Here is a 20,015-nt window from a genome sequence, read left to right on the forward strand (position 1 = left end):
ATGTTATAAATCATTACTAATTAATTAAACAGCTAGTGTACACACATTCTAATAACTGTTTTTTTAAATTGTAAAAATTACCTTTAATCTGAGTAACTGTTCTCTATTTTCTTTCAAATTCTTAATCTCAGAATCCCATTCTTTTATCCAGGACTCTTTATCATATGTAAATATTTCTTGTAGATTGCGTATTTCCTCCAATTGATGATTAAGACTATAAACTGGTCTTTTATATTTTAAGCAGGTACTAGAACTGTTTACTGCTGGGTTTTTCAGAAAATTAATACCTTGGTTGGGTAACAATTGTAATTTAAGATTAGGCTGCTCTTGGTGCTGAATGAGATTATTTTGTTCTAATTGTACATGTTCCTAAAAACAATTGTAACTATAATTAATTATTAACAATATTCAAATTTCAGGAAATCAACTCTCTCATGTACGACATTGCATATCAGAACCAATTTTGTGTTGTTAGCTTTGATATTTTAAGTTTTAATATTCAAGCGAGTTATTAGCATTTTTAAATTGCAATATTTTACATACACATTACTCGCTTAAAAAATTGAAATATATGTAAAAACTAGTGTACAAATATGGATAATTTTCTTACATTTAAAATTGATAATAGGTCAATTCATTCTAATAGTAAGACCTAACAACACAAAATCGGTTCTACTGAATGTACATTTGGAATGTATTTTATATTATGATGAAGCCAACACAAACGAGTATGACATCATCCATTTTAACTTTAAATTGTTGTCAACATTTATGATTTTGATGATATTCGTAAAAAAAATAAATGTTAAATTTAATAATGGCAATGATGGACATTGACATTATATAAGGTAGAACCTTTTAATCATAATTTATATAATATGTATCATATTCTAAATACCTGAGCACTTTGCATCATTGCCAGACTAGATCCTGTACGTGAATGACTTGGACCTTGTTGACCTGATGGCGATAGAATTTCAACAGAACTGCCTTGAACAAGGTTCATTGGGTTTTTGGAACTCTCACACAACGAAGAAGGTGAAGTTATGATATTGGGTATGGTGTCAGATGTAGAATTTGAATTATTGTGACCCAATTTATAAGATAATTTTTGTTTTATTTGAACTTTGGATGCTACCTAGACAAAGTTAGAAAAAGTATATCACATGAGAATCTTACCTAATTTTTGATTATAAATATATTCTTACCTTTTGTTGGTTAGTAGCACTAATCAGGTCAATAAGTAATAAAGACGAGGAAACAGCTGAAGATGGAGAATCCTGTTCCCATTTCATAAAATCAGTTATTTTACTATGCATTCCATCAGAGGGAGATTGATTTAGTGTCTGTTGATTTGGCGACACAGGTGGCGGCTGCATATTAGGTGACACAACAATACCTTGATTGGTTAATATTTGTAATTTAAGGTAAAGCTGTTCTCGTTGCTGAGTTACATCAATTTGTTCTAATCGTACTTGTTCCTAAAAACAATTGAAATTATAATTGAATATTAATACTATTCAAATTTCAGGAAATCAACTACTTAATGTATAATATTGCATTTTAGATTTAATAATTAAATACCTTAAATTTTAAAAAGTAATGTTACAGATCATTGTTAATTAAACTGTATACACGCATTATAACAACTGCTATTTTATATTGTAAAACTCACCTGCAATCTCAATAGCTCTTCTCTTTTTTCTTCCAAATCCTTAATCTTAGAATCCTGTTCCTTTATCCAAGACTCTTTCCCATGGGTGAACTTATCTTGTAGATTGCGTAGTTCCTCCAATTGATGGTTATGACTATAAACTGGCCTTTTATATTTTAAGCAGGCACTAGAACTAATTTTTGAACTTACTGCTGGATCTCCCATAAGATTCTGAGACTTGTAAGCAGCTAACTCAGCTTGAAGACTATAAAACATTTTATTCAACCAATTATTTTTTATGTGCCAACTACATTTTACAACCGCCACTTTTATATCCCATATCAATTATCATCAATATACTAGACTTTCTCATTTTTCAAACATTTAACACCCCTGACCACATACTCATCATCAAAATGTACTTTAATTGACAATATTTTTTGAACTGTTAACATTTCTATGGGATATTGTATATTAATTTAAAACGTTAGACTATCGAAGGATATTGGGAATGAACACTAAAAAAATATAGTTTTTTTTTTTTATAATGTTTATTTGTATAACCCTATATGTTTTTTCATTTTTCTCATAATCTATATATATAAAAATGGAGCATGAAAAAAGTCGTTACCTCATCAATTGAGAACGGCTCATCTGATTTAGCTCAATTTTTTTTTTAAGATGTTCGTAATTGCCAGAAGAAGGTTTTTACAAAAGAAAATTTTAGGAAAATCCACCAGAAAAGTAGGAAATCTAGATGTAAAAAATACAACAGTGGCGCAACATCGTATTGGTAACTATTGGTTAATCAGGCATGTTTGTTGATTTGTATCATTTTTTTTTTGTCAATATATATATATATAAATGAATGTTTCACCTCTGGTAAGAAGGATTATTTAAAAATGGTTAATTTTTTTTTTTATTCATCTGATATTAGTACGGTTAGGTTAGGTTAGGATTTTGTATTAATTGATTATATCAATCCACCATAGGTAGGTGAAATACGACAAACTTGGTATAACTTTGATACTTTAGAGTTAAATCATACACTTACGTGCAAACAGCACAGGGTCTGCGATCTACCACTGGTAGATTGCTTCTACCTGATGATATACTGCTGCGAATCAGAATTTTTATTCCGGGCAACAGAAAAGTTGAGATAAATTTTGGACACTATACATCGAATTATAAATAACGAATTGAACAAAGTTTGAATAATATAGAGTTGGTACATTTAACGAGCAACAAAGTGCATGGGATCAGCTAGTAATGTATAATATTGCTATCTGATTTGATTTAATCATTATTTCACTTACTTCTTAAAATTAAAAGTTATTTATTGAGATGAGTTTCTAATACAGCAAATAAAAATGCAATACATAAATTCAGCTCATGCATCAAACAAATCTTGTTTTGGATATGTAACCGAAATATTAATAAATAACATTATATTTACCTATCGATATTAGTCACTTGTTGTGAAATAGTGGAAGATAAAGTATAAATATGATGAGTTAATTCCATTGCCGTAGCTTGTTGTTCTTTTCCTAGTGTTAATAATGTTGGGAACTCGGATGATTGTACTGTAGTAGCACATTCTGGTGAGATTGTACTACAATTTTCTATTGGATTAGAATTACCAGATTCCACACTATTTTCATTACCGTCCACAACTTTTGGTAATTTTCTTAAAGCATCTAAATATAAATGTATAAAATAAATAAATCAAAATTAACTGAGTTAACTTAAAGTTGACTGAGAACATTCATTTTATATTCTAAACCTAACTAGTTTATGAGTGAGTGCGTTATGCCTGTAATTACTTTTTGGTGACGGTAATGAATTATCAAATCCACCAAATGTTTCAGCTCTTTTAGGTAATGTTGGTGAAACATATTTTACACTTTGATGTTCACCTACAGAACTTGCACTACGAGACAAATTTGTCCCAGAAACATACAACGAACAAACAAGTTCATTGACTTTCTGAAAACATAAATAAAACATTTTAAGAAAACAAAGATAACAATACAAATAATATTTAATTTACCTGTATAGCATTCATAACTTCTTTTTGTATCTTTTCCGAATCTTGATGCTTTGTAACCAAATGACAATATGATGGAGTTTCAGTTGGTAAACTTCCTACTCCAGTAGATGCTAAAAGCTTTAGCTGTAAATCCATCATTTTTTCTTCCAAAATTAGGGCTTGTTCCTTATCTTTTTGCCTCAAAACTCCTATACAATTATACACAGAAATATATAAAAAAAATCACAATATAACTCATAAATGTAATATAAATATTCAATAATAAGTAGATGTTACGCGTACCAAGAATTTCTTTTATACTGTGTTTCTTTCTTTCTATTTGCCTTTGCCTTTCTTCAATACTAAAGGTACCATCATCTTCTTCTTCGGGACATTCTTTCACAGCTGAATGAATAGATTTTATCCATGATTGTCTTTCTTTAGGTTTACACACTTCAAGTTCAAATATGTCTGGCTCGTCTTCATGAGAAGATATTAAATAAATACATTTAGTATCAATTGCATTTCTCCTGATTAAGAGTTTTTGCAATGATAATACACCAGGTCTTAAAACCTATAAAAAAAAGTTTAGTTTTCTTAAAAATAACAACATCACATATTATAATATAGATTTTTAACTTATTAACTAAAAAATTACTTTATTTTCTTTTTCTTTATTGCTTTCAGGCATAAAAAAGGTATACTTGTGATTATTTTCAAGTATAAAAAACAACACATCGGTCATAACAATAACATTAACCATCACCATTTGTGTTTTTGCATGACGTTGCATAAGCCAAGCTGTCCCTTCAAATCTAAGAAAATATTTAATTTAATAACATGTATACAATATATATATATTTACTTATCTTTATAACAAAAAACATCATAATGAACAAATATTGTTGGGATTTGTTTATTATTTAAATTTATTGTTTCTTATGTAGGTACTTGAAGTTGTACACAAATTTGTTAAATGATAATATATCAAAAACATATTAATTGCTTAACAAATATTCTCATTCCAATACAATGATTTAAAGGATTAAATATCTAAAATGTTGGTATGTATTTAGTGCATGACAATATTTATTCAATAAAATTTGCAAATACTGTGACACTTGAGAAAACTAACAATGAATTTAGTTCTATATTAACCCTAATATACTATATATAATACTCTATTCAGTATTCAAGTTTAAAAAAATCACAGCAGTCTCGTGCACATACTCCATGGATGCAACAGACAAGTGTTACTTAGCCACAATTGATAAATTGTAGTTTAGTGCAGGTCCTTAACGTGAATAGATTATATAGTTATTAATATTTTTAGTATACTAATATAAAACACTTAACAGAAGGTCAATTTTATGAAAATTATGTGACAGTCTTAATTTATTCTTATTAAACCAAATTTTCAAAAAAAATTTTGATTTCTATCTCATACATAAAAAAGAAGCATATACTTTAAAATCCTAGCCTTAGTGATAACCATCTTTTTTTGTGGGTTAATCATTGAGTAAAACTAAGAATTTTTCATGAAAATGTATTTCCTTGTGTTATCATAACTTAATAAAAATATTTTGTAACAAGACTCACCTTAGTCTTCTATTCTCAGACAACAAATTAGATTTATTAAATATACGTCCTCTAAAATTAGTAAAAGTCTTGGCTTCCATCCGATTATATATTTCAAGTTTTCTATCTTCTTTTTCTTTTTCAGCTACCTGAGAGTCTACTTCCACCAATATATCCTAAATTTATACCGTTAATGAAATCAATTAATTTAACTAATATCTATATAAATATTCAACTTACTTTAATCATTTTTAATGCCCTAGTAAGTTTTTCGCATTCGATTTTGTTTTCTTTTGAAGTTTTTATAAGAGGTTCAATGAGTAATGGATACTTAGTTAGTCTCTGAGTGACAAATAATACACACTCAGGAATACCTTTTTTTTTCAACAAAGGATTGGCCTATAGCAAATATAAGCAATCTGTACACTGGCAGTTATCAAAATCATGCAATTTTTATATCCACTAACCTGACAGTGCTTGATAAAATTAAAAAATGCTGGATCTTTTTCTAAAACTTTATAAACATCCAATGCATCCCTATGTCTTGAACAGAATTCTCCATAAGAGCTCTTTAAACGTTGAGCATTTATGTTTGAAAATTGATCTAATAGTAAATCTGCGATGGAATCTATAATACCATTATTATTGATAGCGGCTGAACATTGTTTTTCTTTCAGACTTTTTAAAAATCCAATGTGAATTTCAGTGAGTTCAGCTAATCTAGGGAACATGCGATAAACTTTATCGCCAAGTTGAAAATGTTTTTGTAAACCATCAACAAATACCTATAACATATTGATTGATTAAATATTCACACAAATTACAATGGCTTAATCTATATATAAAATTACTTTCTGCATGAGTCTCAAAGTAAGGCAATGATGTTTTTCAGTTAACACAAATTCATAAATATGTTCTTGGCGTTTTATTTCTTTATCTTTCATTTTTTTCAAAATCTATAATGCAAATTCATAAATATTACTATTGAAAAAAATTCTACTAAATGTTTAATTACTTCATTGGTAACAGTAGGTGTCCATGAATCAGGTTGTTCTTCGTGTAGTCCCAATGCAGGATCAGTTTCTAAGTCGTGAGCTGTTATATGATCTTTTCAACAAAAAACAAATAAAAATATCAAAAATTACAAATTATTAAGTAGGGTTCCAGAATAACTAAATTTGGATTTTAAATTCTCAATTTTTATTAGAGTATTACAGAACGATATGTTCTGTTTTTGTTTTGTTTTTTTTATTATTCTATTATTTGTTACAGTTAGAAATTGAATAGTTTATTAGTGTGTTTGACATCCATGCAATACAAAATAAATAATATAAATAAATAAATTAAAGTATTTAAGTAGCTCACACCCAATTAATAGTCACATTTTAGAATATGGGGACGCGTCCAGTTAATCGCCTAACGTGTAAGTAATTTATTACTTACAAATACTTCAGGTGCTAACTAACCAGATTTGTAATTTAGGTATTGAGTGTTTATAAAGCAAATGGTAGATTGAATTGGTTAATTCATTCATCTCCATCTCACATAAAATAATTTATTATACAAATGGTTGGTGCATAAAATTTATTCAATTTTTATTTTCCTTGGAAATCAAAATTTTTTCTAACATATTCAGTGTCAATAAATAATTTATAATATAAATGATTAGCGAATGAAATATAGATTAGGTACAATTTCTATTTTGCCTTATCATCAGAATAATTTAATGATCAAAAAATATTAATAAGTTCTCAGAAAAAAAATAAGCGTATTTTTTATTTGCTATTGAAATTGATTTTTGGAATCCAGAAATTATATGTGAATATTTTAATTCGGATTTTTTTAAAATACAGGTTTAGGATATTGGGCTTAACCACTATTATTATAGGTGCTTACTTTCTTTCAAAAATTCAAATTGGACCAAGGAAACTTCATCCGTGTACCTAATAAAAACAAAAATTTTTTAAAAATAAAAGTATATAAGGAATTTACATTATTACCAAATTATTAAATATATGATATATAAGAGTATTTATTAGTATGTCGTAGGTATCTCTATAATTTACCACAGAATATTGTGTTAATGCTGCCAGCGGCACATCCTAAGACCAAACATTGGATACTAGAGATATTTAATGAAATCAGATCTACCTACAAACTACCCAAAATGTGGAGAAAAGTCAACATAATGGCCCTATTAAAACCAGATAAAGATCCAACAAGTCCCGAAAACTTCCAGTTGGTATCACATCTATGTCACTTATATAAAGCCTTTGAATGAATGATTCACAATGGCATAGGAGACATTGACAAAAAATTGATACAAGAGCAAGCAGGCTTCAGGAAAGGTAAATCGTGCACAGGACAGATACTAAATATGAGTCATGACCCAGTTTATTGAAAAATGTTCTGAAAAGAATAATATCCCTACCTAACCTGACAGCAGACTATGATACGGTCAGCCATAGGATTTTAATAGATAAAATCTACAACCTTACTAAAGACAAAGGGTTTATGCAAAAAATAAAAGTGCTACTCCAATACAGAGAAGATTTTATGTGACACTAGAAAGCAAGAAAAGTAGATGGAGAAGGCAAAAAAATGGGCTTCCACAAGGCAGTATTCTAGCCCCAATCCTTTTTAACATCTTTACGAACAATCATCCGATCTCTCCAGGTGCCGGACATTTCATCTACAGAAAATATGCGCTAGAAACACTATATTGTGAAAATTGATTAGCTCTAAGTGGAGAGCTCATCCCGAAACAGTGAGAATCTCTGCACTAGCTCTATGTTTCACCGTGGCTGAATATGAATGCCCTGTGTGGGGTAGATCAACTCACAACCAGTGCTCGAATTGGGGGGGGGGGGTGCATGGGGAACAGAGCTCCCCTACCATTTTTATTTTTTTTTTGCATACCCCTACTATTTTTTGTATGGTCTGTATTGAATAATTGCGACCTTGGAACACAGTTTTTAAATCATTAGATTAAGCTCCACAACTTAATTTATCCCAATTCGAGCGCTGCTCACAACTGACTTGAAATGAATCTATATAATTTAATTGATATGTTTATGTATATTATAATATAGGTATATGATGAAGAACATGTAAGTATCATAATTGATGAATGATGACCATGGAATCACTCCAATCCATCAATCGAAAATAAGTTTTAGAATTATTTTTAGAAAAATTAACAGTTAATTACTAGAAGGGCCGTTCTTACAATGTCCGTTTAAAGTTAACAGAAAATTTACCGGACATTGTACGGTCGGCCCTAAGTGTTGAAAATGTATAATCTATTCTAAGATAATATGTCCATTACAAGGGAATGTTATGTTTACACGTGACATAATAGTACGTCAAAAGTAGTGAAAGAATTTTAAAACAATAGTAACTCAATAATAAAAAAATTAATAATAACGCTTTCAATAGGTAATTGAAATAATTCAACATTTATTATTTAAATATATAACATGCTTAATGGTATTCTATCACTATGCTATTCATTTTTTATTTTATTATTAAAATTATATTATATTATTTTTAGAGAGAAACAGCATTTTAATGTTGATAATTATAATGTTATCTTTAAAATTAAATTAATTCATAATGCATTTACCTGTTTGGCAACGAAGACTGATTAGCATTATTTTGGCGTTTCCCATAAAATCTTTGGTGGAATGAGGATGATGAATGTCTCAAATTACACTAACAAAATTATTAAGTTATTAAAATGTAAGTATAGTAAAAATAAATATAAATTTAAATTATGCTCCTGTCCATTAAAATCAATATTATTCTTAAGAAAATACCGACCTCTCCATATTTTTGTTTAACACATTCAGAAACTTGATCTTTACATGAATTTTGGTGAACCGTAACCAAACAACCTAGAAATTAATTAAAAATTAGAATTAAACTTAGGTTTTAAATAATTATAACACATTCATACTTTTACATGATAAAGCTGGTTTATTTTCTAAAGGTTTTGCACACCAATCACATGACTGTTCAAAGTTGCTGTATGGTGGAGACATCCAGGAATGAAGAATTTTCTTTGATTTATCTTTTTTCTTTCTAAAAAATAAACTTCCTCTTTTTCTTCTTTTTGCATTTTGATCTTCAGACATACTAAAAAAAACAATTAAGCATCATTATAAATATTTTTTTATGTAATTAACTAAGATAAATGAATAAATGTGCAGTGCAAATAATTTTGTTATTTTTAAGCTCACTCAGAAAACAAATTGTAAGGTATATTTGTGTTATTAGATGAAGGAGTAGTATAACAACGTTTCATTGTACTATCTACATCCAATGATTCTTCTTCAGTCTCACTGTCTTCTGTACCAATATGAAAGCCTCCGTGTTGAGTAGGATGTTTGAATTTACTTAAATTAAAATAAAACAGTAATAATCAAATAAAGCGATCTATGTGCAATCTGTGATAAAATAATTATAACACAATTATTAATATATTATTAATAATTTAAACCAATAGTGTTAACTCTTACAAGTTATAACTTTTTAAATAATACTCGATAATCATTATTCATAAGTATTTCAAACCAAGATGTTAGATTTGTTTTTAATATTTACAATGCATGAACAAAGTATTAAATACAATAGAATAAATTATTGATTTTGACTAGATTAAAAATAAAAAAAAAAATGAAGATAACTTGGTGAACTGTTAAGTCAAGTATCGCTGTTTATAAACTTTAAATTTTTACATTCATATTTTTTATCTTATCAAATTGTATAATAAAATAAAAATGACTGAAATTACCTAAAAAAATAGTTTCATTGAGTCTTAATTTTTTTTAACGAGTCAATTCTAGCATTAATTTTTTTAAGTCTACTCGAGTTTTAAAATTGAATACTCAAAATAGTCTAATTACATTTGAGATTCTCGTATACCTGAAAATTTGAGTACCTACCAACCTTCTTTTAAATGGCATTCTTGTAGGAAATAATGGGGTTTCAAGGTATGGAAATTATCTAATATGGACATTTAAAATAAAATAAAAACATGAAATAAAAAAATTAATAAATAAACACAAATAATTTAAAAAACTTACATTGGAATACTATTGACACCATTATTTGAATCATCCTCTTTGTTTAAAATGTCACCTGTACCCATAATTGATGGTTTGGAAACGGATTTTTGTAAAGGAAGTCTGGCTTGTAATAAACTAGTTTCCACAGCTCGTTTGGTGATTATTTTGTTTAAACCATTCTGTTATACGTAATGATACAATTAGTTTATAACAAAACACATTATTACATTTTTATTTCATACCTGATAGTCAGTCTCATTAAGTGAGTGTGTAGAAGTTTCACTAAACCTGCGACTTATTAGACCAACATTTTTATTTGACTTGTGGCAACGAAATGACGTACTGTCAGTAGTTAATAAATTTGCTGTGCTATTTGAAAATGGATCTTCTGTCTCAGATTCCATACTACTTAAGCTTGCACTAAAAAAGATATATTAATGGTAGTGAAAAAATAATTAGATTATTACTTCATTAATACCTTTGTTGTCGTTTTTCAATTCTTAAGCTATGCATATGGTTCTTTGTTAAATCATCTATGGCTGCCCAACTTCTTCTCCGAATAATTTCATTTTCTTTAGAATCTGCAGAATGTTTAGCCATATTAAACCAGTTGAAAGAGTTTTTTTAAACAAAAATATATTAAATTAAAGGACATTAATAAAATAATAATTTATAAACATTCTACATTTAATATATCCAGTTTTGTGTCTTCTAATTGAGCCAAATGTCGATGATAAATCGGTATGTGTAGGAGAAGAGTTGAGATTGGAAGAATCTAATTCAGACTGACAAAGAGGTTTACTTAAAGAAGGGCATGAAGAACTTAATGAGTTGTTTATTCCACAAAACTGTATCATCTATAACATTAAAAAAGATAATATTACTATAATACTAATACATTTGAACGTAAAAGTCAAAATGTTTTAATTTAAATTACATGTGTCAATCCTAACGTGGCAGAATCACGCATTTGTTGTATGGCCTCGTGTATTTCATGTAGTTGTTGTATATTTTCCTCTGTAAAAATCAATAAATTTGAATAAAATAAGTTTAATTTTGAATGATCATATAATTTAAAAATAATAACCAAGGACTGGATAATTTTTTCCAGCAGCTAAATGAGGTGTTACGCTGATTGCAGGAACTAGAGTAGTGCTTGGCATTGTTCTCAACAGAAAATCGGTTGAATCAATACTATTTACATCGATTGTTGCTGTATTCATCTGAGAATAATCTATTACTGTGTCTTCTTCACTATCGTCCAGTTCACCCCTTTCAAAATGTTCCATTTCAGGTCTTTGTATTAACTTAATTATATAAACAAAATATATTAATGTCAGTATAACGTAAGTTTAAGTGTAGAATGAGAGCAATTTTAAAATCAAATAAGCAGTACATAAAGATCTTAATAAACAAAACAGTGTCGGAATACATAAATATATGGAATATATAATTAAAATCTAATTCATAAATTAACTTGTCCATTCTACGACTAAGTTAGATATATGTACCTACTATACCTATCAAAGTATATCTGAGTTATTACCTATTTGAATAGAATTTTACCAAATATCAATGAAGTATGGACGAAAAACAATTTTCGTTATAACTAACTGTGACAATTATTACTGTATCCTTCATTATTTATAGTTATATATTAAATATATTTGTTATTTAAAAACAGTTCACAATTATTTTTTTATTTTTTTTTTTAAAAAAGGTAGATTATACTCTTTCTATTTAGTGCCTATACCATTAATAATATTATTATGTCATATAATTTTCTGCAATCATATTCTGTAACATATTATCAGCTCAATATAAAATTTCAGAATTTTGTATTGTAATATCCATGATATTAATTAAATAATGTATATACCTACTAAATCAATTTTTACGTGACAAATTTTAAATAAATGTACCTATTTAATAACGGTACTTTGAACAATAATAATAATGTCAACTGCCTGGTTGGCATATAATTTATAAATAATAGATAATACAATATAATAAGGCAAATATAATAAATGGTCATTGCCTCACTCGGCCTCAATAATAATAATATAATATAATAAATTTAATTGTATGAACTGCAGTTCAAACAATTACATAGACATGTGAGCACACACAATACAAACAAATCACAGAGCCGTTACAGCTAGGCAGTCAACAGGGAAACCAAGTTCAATCACAATGCTGGTAAAATGACAATTCTAAACTAATAGTACAAATATAAAGACAATATTATACAAGTTAGAGTTGCCGAACCATAGTTACCAGACAATAGAATGAGAAAAACCAGCGTAGATCGCAGCATACAAAAATTCTCAATACTTGCAATCGTAGTATTCTTACAAAAAAAAAAAAAAGGCACTGCAACAGCAACAACAAATGTTGCCCGGAATAAAAGGCTAGTCTTTCGAGGCGTATGAAAAAGAAAAAAAGAGGAAAAAATTTAAACGATAACGAACAAAATGGACATAGTATTTCCACAGAACAAGCCCTAGTACAATATGGAAGCGACACTCGGTCAGCTGATCGAGTTCTTGTATAGGTACCTACCCATGACACCATGACAGGGGTATGACTCATGACTTGGGTATGACTTAGGTGGAAATCGGCCGATCGTGGCCTTGAACACGGTCTCCAGAGGGGGCGTGACATACGTATGAATTATGGAATTGTAAGGGTCTGACTCTGAACAGACTACACGATTTTGCCGGACGGCGAACTCCCGACCGAACGGATCTCATGAATATAAACGGATCTCAATGGGTCTACCGTCCAGCAATTTTTGCATAGGCGGAACTAGACATTTTAATTAGACTGGGCCACTCATGAGAGTCATTTTTCACCTATCATACTCAAAAGAAATAAAGGTGGAGAGTGATATATGGAACATTAATGTTTTTTTTTATTACAATACAACTGTATAACATAGGTAATTATTGATGTTATAAATCTAAAATTGTATCACTTATAAGTTATAATATAAACTAAAATGTTACATGTGAAATACAGATACTAATAATATTTAAAATTGTATCTTAAAGTTAAGACTTATAAAGCTAAACGACGTTCATATGGGACCATTCTTTTAAATTCTTCGATCACATCATTAATGTCGACATTTTTTGCCATGGTTTGTTCAATATATGGAAGCATTAAATTTTCCAATCGCCCTTGAGCCATTGTCGTCCGTAGCTTAGTTTTAATATGTGTTAGCTTCGAAAAAGCTCTTTCACACGAAGCACTTGTGACTGGTATGACAGAGAAACCTTTTAATACTTTTCTATGCTGAAAAAAAATGGTCTCAATACCATTTTCTCGTAACCATTTTAACCAAAATGCACAGTCTTTATTAGTAAGAATATCATCTTTGTTTCGTGCCTTCAAAAGATGTATTTCACTTACAAATTCGTCCTTTGATAAATCAAAATGATTTGTCAATAAATTAATGTCATCTTTGCTCAATTCAAATTTTAACATTTTCCCCACACCAGTAATGATTGAAGTGCTTTCTTGATTAAAACGTTCGTCAATTCCTTGTACTAACGAATCAATCAATGGATACATTGTAGAAACTCGGATTTCCTCTTTCTTGGTCTCAAATACAAACTGATTTTTCCAATTTTCATCTCTACGTGTAGGCAGTTTTCTAGGTCTGACTGATGGTATGTTTACGCCATGTTCTTCACAAATGTGCTGACTTTGATCATAAATATCATCATAAAATAAACTATCGGAACGCATATTTTCTATTGCCAAACGAAGACACTTAATCTCTTCCAAAGCTGTCAAAATACTTAATCCGGGATCTTGAAGTACTCTACTAACTTTTACAATCAACTGTAGAATAGGATGCATCAGTTCGAGACAGATGATAAAATTAAAATTTAAGCATTGGGAAATAATACCCTTTCCTTTAGCTTTTATTTCTGGTTGCTTAGTTGAATAATTTATTTCATTAATTGTCTGAATTATAACCGAGAAGTTGTCTCGAACTGCTGTTACAGCTTCTGCCCTACAAGCCCATCTAGTTGTTGAAAGGAATTTTAAAGTCTTTAATTTTACACAAACACTTTTTTGAATTTTTTCAAAAACCGCGTGTCGAGATGGACTGCCTTCAATAAAATTGTATATTATTTGAACTGTTCCAAAAAAAATAAAAAATCATACTATTCTCTTTACGCGAAATGCAAGAATCTACAAGTACAAGGTTTAAGCAATGAGCAAAACAGTGTACGTATAATATTTTAGAGTTTTTTTCTTTACATCGGGACTGAACTCCAGAAATATGACCTGCCATTGCGGCTGCGCCGTCGAAACAAACGGAAGAAACAGAGAGCCAATCGAGTTTTAACTTATGGACTATTGTGTTTAAAACATTAAAAATGGATTGTGCATCAGTAGTTTCTAGACGCTCCAGAGAGATGAATAATTCGATAGGTTTATTTTCTACATCATCAAAATATCTTACTACGATTGCCATTTGCTCAATGTGACCACAGTCACTGGTCTCATCAGCCATAACTGCAATCTGTTGACCATTTAACCTCTTGCATATTTCTTGAAACATCACATTATGAACTGAGGCTATTAATTCATTTTGAATCTTTCCACTCAAATATTGTGCGTTCTTAGGCCCATGTTCTAAATGATTTTTTATAATAGGATCGTATCGTTTGAGTAGATCTACGATTTCTAAAAATAGTCCTTTATTCACACTATCTTCATGCTCAAGATGTCCTCTGAATGAACTTCCGCTTTTGGTTAATATAATTATAACATCAATTAAACGTTTGATGATATCCCGGTTTTCTAAACGTATTTTTTCACGAGCTGCTAATGTGATTTCTTTTTGTTTATCCAACTTAACATCAATGGGAATTCCTTTTTTTAAATGTTCCCACGACATCACACTATCAATATGACATTGTGACTTCTCGTGTAGTCTAAAAGCTTCAGTGGCACCTTTCCAATTAGTAAAACCTTTCTTTATAAACGATTGATCGATATGACCTTTTTTAATTATATTATTCGAAGAGAATGCTCGACAACAAAAACAAAATGCTTCGTTTATACTTTCACTGTATTCTAACCATTTAAAAGTTTCGTACCATGATTTTTGAAAATAACGAAATCGATCCTCGAATTTTACTCTTGGATAAAGAGATAAGTGGACTTGGCAGGGCCCTTTGAGTAATTTTGAGTGTCTTTCTAAACGAACAGATGGTAATGGTAAAGCTGGGTCATTATGTTCAATGAAAGATGTTTGCAACTTCAAATTTTCGGATTTCAAATGATCAGAAGGCAATGCAATTGCTGTGGTATTTTGAACTTCAACAGTTTTTAAATTGGAATTTACTGATTCCTTGTTTGGACTTTTTCGGATAATATTTCTAAAAACCAACCAATATATAGATTTTAGAATATTTTATGCCTGTCCTAGACAATTCTGTATATTATTAAACAATTTATAAAATCGTTTTATATTGTAATATGGACAAGATTAGAATCAATATTAGTTTATACAATTTTATAACTAAGGCGCGGATTTTTATGTAATAAAAGTCAAAATATGTTAATATTTATGATTTTTTTTTTTTAGCAAAATATGTATTAAAAAACTTGAAATATTTTTTTTTTTTTTGTTAGTAATATAATACATATAATAGAACTAGTAATTTAATTGTGAACAACTGTGCAAAATTAATAAGTAATAAATAATGAATAATAATGTTACATTTTACATTTATGTTACATATATTGTACTGTTTTATTATCAATAACACTAAAAATAAAATAATTAAAATGGTTTTTACTATAAAATGATTGTAGTTCTTAAAAGGCTTAACTGCTGTTAGTCTGTATGCAATAAGCGAGTTGGTGCACATAAAAATAGGGCCTGCTAGATAATAAATACCTAGATCTTACATCTAGTAATGCTTTAGTATACAATTAATTAAATTTAACACTTAAAATAAATATAAAATTAATAACTTACTTGTCCATTTTGCTAACCATGCATCTGTATCCTCAGTCCGTTCACCAGTAGGTATGGTCGTCAAATAAACAAAAAATATTAAACTATTTAAACTAATAACCTTATAATGTCTATATTTGGATTATTCGATAAACGATAATAAAAAAAAAAAGATAAAACCCGTAGGTACTGAACGTATGAACAATGAAAATAATACGGCGAGACTCGCAGTGACATTTTCTAAAAATAAATATCAATAATTTAAAAACTTTTGAAAATGATTTGATGACCAGCTGTAATACTACTAAATATATTTTTAACATTTGAACTATTCTATTTATTACGTACAGTTAATTTCTCAATTTTCTTTTACATTTATATCTAATTTTTTTATTACATTTAAAACAATAGATTCTTAGCAAATGTATACATTAACACGGAACCAATTAGCCTGGGCCATGGCCCAGTTGGCCCAGGCCGTAGTTCCGCCTATGAATTTTTGTATGATATACCTTTGGAAATTTACCATTACCCTCTGTAGAGAACCGTGAATAATTATTTTTCATGTGAGCTCAGTTGAAAGTGTCGTAACCATATGGACTAGGTACCTGGTAATCGGTCAAAATATCCAAATGTATCCGTTAAATACGAAAATTAGTAAATTACACTTCACTTTCTAATAAAATTAGTTCAAATATCACAAAGTATACGTATACTGCATTTATGCACAAACATTAGTATGTATAGTTAAAATTTAAAATAACTTTCGAGCATTTTGAGTTTTGACAAAACGACTAAAATAATATAAATAAAAAAGGATCTAGAAACGAATCCGGTTTCTATATAATTATATATCTTCTCCTGCGTTAAGTTTTTAATTATTTTTGTCATATATATATATATATATTTTTTTTCTATTTTTAAAGACGTTTTTCTAAATTTTTAGAAAATATTGTAGGTAATCATTTTTTTAGCAAATTATATACAGCTATAATATTCATAGTTGCCGGAATAAAAACCAATTTTTACCAATAAAAAAATTTAAAAAAAAACCTATGATTTATTCATTGATTATTTTATATTCTGTAAAATATCCATAAATATCATAAAATATAAAGTATATGGTTGGTGACTGGTGTAGATAATATGTTTGTTAAGGTTTTGTCCACTAAGAGTAAGAACCTGGTAGGTCACCCATCTGGGATCTAGTGACAGCGGATGGTGCTTGCTCTCAATCACATCGCGTACTTGCGTACCACCATGTCGAGCCACAATTATTGGTTTGTATTATCATTACATTCATAATATATTAATTGTTCTATATTTTCATTAAAAATAAAATTATAAATTATAATGGTTATATTGTATATGCAATGTATAATATAATGCTTATATTAATAGTTATATAATTATATAGGTATTACTGTGTTAGACGAATTCACGAATTTATAGAAAATTTCAAGTGTCTAATAACAGTTATTAGTTTTTTCAAAAATTGGTTTCGCGTAAAATTACCATTTTTTTTATATTTTTTTGTTTTTCCCTATGCATATTTTTCACAAAAAATATCATTAAAAATGTATTTTAACGAGTAATCGTAAGTAATTCTACATAATAACATTTTAAACTGGCATTAAATTTACTTGTAGGTATACAACAACATCACATCATTAAAATAAAAGACATTAGTAAATTGTGACTATATTCAAAAAATCATATTTTTATCTTTATAAAGTTTAGGGAATCAACTATGGTCTTATTTATTAATTATTTACGTGTACCTATACTATAGTTACCTACTACATAATTATGATTATGGTACAATCGTCTGTAAACAATATAATATGGGTTCATTATTAATTGTATATGATAGTTATGTTACAAAATATAAAAATTTCTGATTAGTGACTAGTGACTACGGTGGGCGGTCGACTGGTGGACTGGCGATAAAATATATTGTTTTAATTGTAAGGTCCGTGTGTTGGCGATACGAACCGGCGATACTATAATAACCGCGATACGATGATATACCTATCCTCGATAAGTGATAACAAACAAGGAATAAGGATCATTTGAAACTTTTATAAATTGGAAAAGTAAAAATGTAATTAGCGGTGGGTACCTACCTAATTGTTTTAATTAAATTAAACTACCAAGGTAGGTAGTATGGGGGGTTCCAAGTAAAATTGAAGGAGCTAGTCTTTTACCTAACGACCATTTTTTTTTTGTTTAATCAACAACAAATTCAATTATTTATAGATTTAAATATTATATTGCTAATATAGAAACTATTATACTAATATACAATATACATTCAAAAATTAAAGAACAAAATTTAGTTTTCTTGATTTTTTGCCCAATTCATTTAAAACTTCTTAGGCTGTTAGTGGAATTTCTTTATGAACAGCTAACATAGCTAACTAGCTAAGCCATTAAGTCGAGTCTAAAACCAAAAAAATGTTAAAAAAATTGATATAAATTTTTATTTTAATATCCAGCAAATATCTCAGTCATTGTGTTTCGTAGATAAGATTTCAATCTTTTGAGACAAGAAAAAGTTCTCTCGGGGGTGGATGTTGAAACAGGTTAAGTGCAGCATAGTATTTTTAATAGAAAATGTTTATTGGGAAATATTTCTTTATCACACTGTCTCAACGCTTCTAAACAATTTTTTGGATATTTTACATGCTTATTAAGTTTGGTATACCATATATTATGTAGTTCAGCTTTAAGCTTTTAACTGTTAGCTTATCAGTATCGAGGTAAAATTCAACAAGTTCATCAGTTTTCTGAATAAGTTCCAGAAAATAAACACTGAAAGCCTAAAAAACAAATTTATATTTCGAGTACCTATTAAAAGTATATTAAAAGTATCGGCAACTGCGGGGCAATGTACATACCTATTCGAAGTTGGAAGCATTTAACGATAAAATACGAATTGGGAAATTTTATGATAATATAATTCGACAAGTACATTATAAAGATGCATTATTTGTTTTATAATAAAAAAATAAAATAATACGGTCAATGGGGTGGGGGGGGGTCATGGGGTTCACCTCCTCCCCACCGTGAGCACGCCCCTGGTGGCCAGAGTGGCAGTGTACGTGCGGATGAAGGAAAACTTCACTCTCGGCGAGGTCAATCTAAAATTTTGGCGTCAGTCACGTAGGTACTCAAGACGCTTTACAGTGATGTCAGTGGGAGGGGAAAGTCTTGCAGTACATAGTAGAAACCCCGAGTAGCTCAGAAGCACATGATATTTCAAATGTTCAATTACCCGACCAAAAAACGTAAACGATATCAACCCAAAGCATGTGGCGTCGGTACCGATCATACGCGACGAATGAATTATGCAAACATTTTTAGGGTTGTAGTCGAAACCAGTTATTTTAGGAAGAAATGTGATGTCGACCGGGATGATGCAGATTTTGTGTAAATTCTGTAAATAAGTTTTACTTCAAAAACGGTTTAGGGAGTGTAACCGGCGCAAGTCGGTAAAAACCAGTACCTAATAGTGAATATCCGGAACTTTTTTGTTTTACCGGACGTCTAGACACCACTCTTTTCGCAATATTTATTGTTTTAACGTATCTATCTATGCAGTTAAGCATGGTGAAAACGATGGTGAAGTCAGAATTTGGTGGTGGGACTTAGTTTTAAAGTTATAACTTATAACTAATTAAATTTTCATATTGGTAG

General features: G+C 29.1%; 2 protein-coding genes across 5 annotated transcripts in view; both read right to left on the reverse strand.

Moving 5' to 3' along the window:
* LOC100168913 (rho guanine nucleotide exchange factor 18) overlaps window positions 1–20,015 on the reverse strand; it is a 44,619-nt gene that overhangs the window by 615 nt on the left and 23,989 nt on the right. For all 4 annotated transcript variants that reach the window (XM_029491537.1, XM_029491539.1, XM_016804186.2 and 1 more), the window contains 4 exons: window positions 1,676–1,919; window positions 1,209–1,481; window positions 899–1,138; window positions 82–369 (listed from right to left, as the gene is read on the reverse strand). In XM_029491537.1, the coding sequence (XP_029347397.1) occupies window positions 82–369; window positions 899–1,138; window positions 1,209–1,481; window positions 1,676–1,919 (1,045 nt within the window). The remainder of the gene's footprint in view (window positions 1–81; window positions 370–898; window positions 1,139–1,208; window positions 1,482–1,675; window positions 1,920–20,015) is intronic.
* Window positions 5,163–10,945, reverse strand: LOC115034465 (rho guanine nucleotide exchange factor 28-like). Its single transcript, XM_029491540.1, has 13 exons — window positions 10,809–10,945; window positions 10,573–10,750; window positions 10,349–10,509; window positions 9,503–9,658; window positions 9,220–9,398; window positions 9,084–9,157; window positions 8,887–8,975; window positions 7,158–7,204; window positions 6,277–6,368; window positions 6,113–6,217; window positions 5,729–6,046; window positions 5,502–5,660; window positions 5,163–5,437 (listed from the first exon to the last, which is right to left on the reverse strand). Exons 1-13 carry the CDS (start codon window positions 10,928–10,930, stop codon window positions 5,279–5,281), a joined length of 1,839 nt encoding a protein of 612 aa, XP_029347400.1. The 5' UTR covers window positions 10,931–10,945; the 3' UTR covers window positions 5,163–5,278.

This window comes from Acyrthosiphon pisum, chromosome A3 (genome assembly GCF_005508785.2).
Source record: "Acyrthosiphon pisum isolate AL4f chromosome A3, pea_aphid_22Mar2018_4r6ur, whole genome shotgun sequence".
Lineage (NCBI taxonomy): Eukaryota > Metazoa > Arthropoda > Insecta > Hemiptera > Aphididae > Acyrthosiphon > Acyrthosiphon pisum.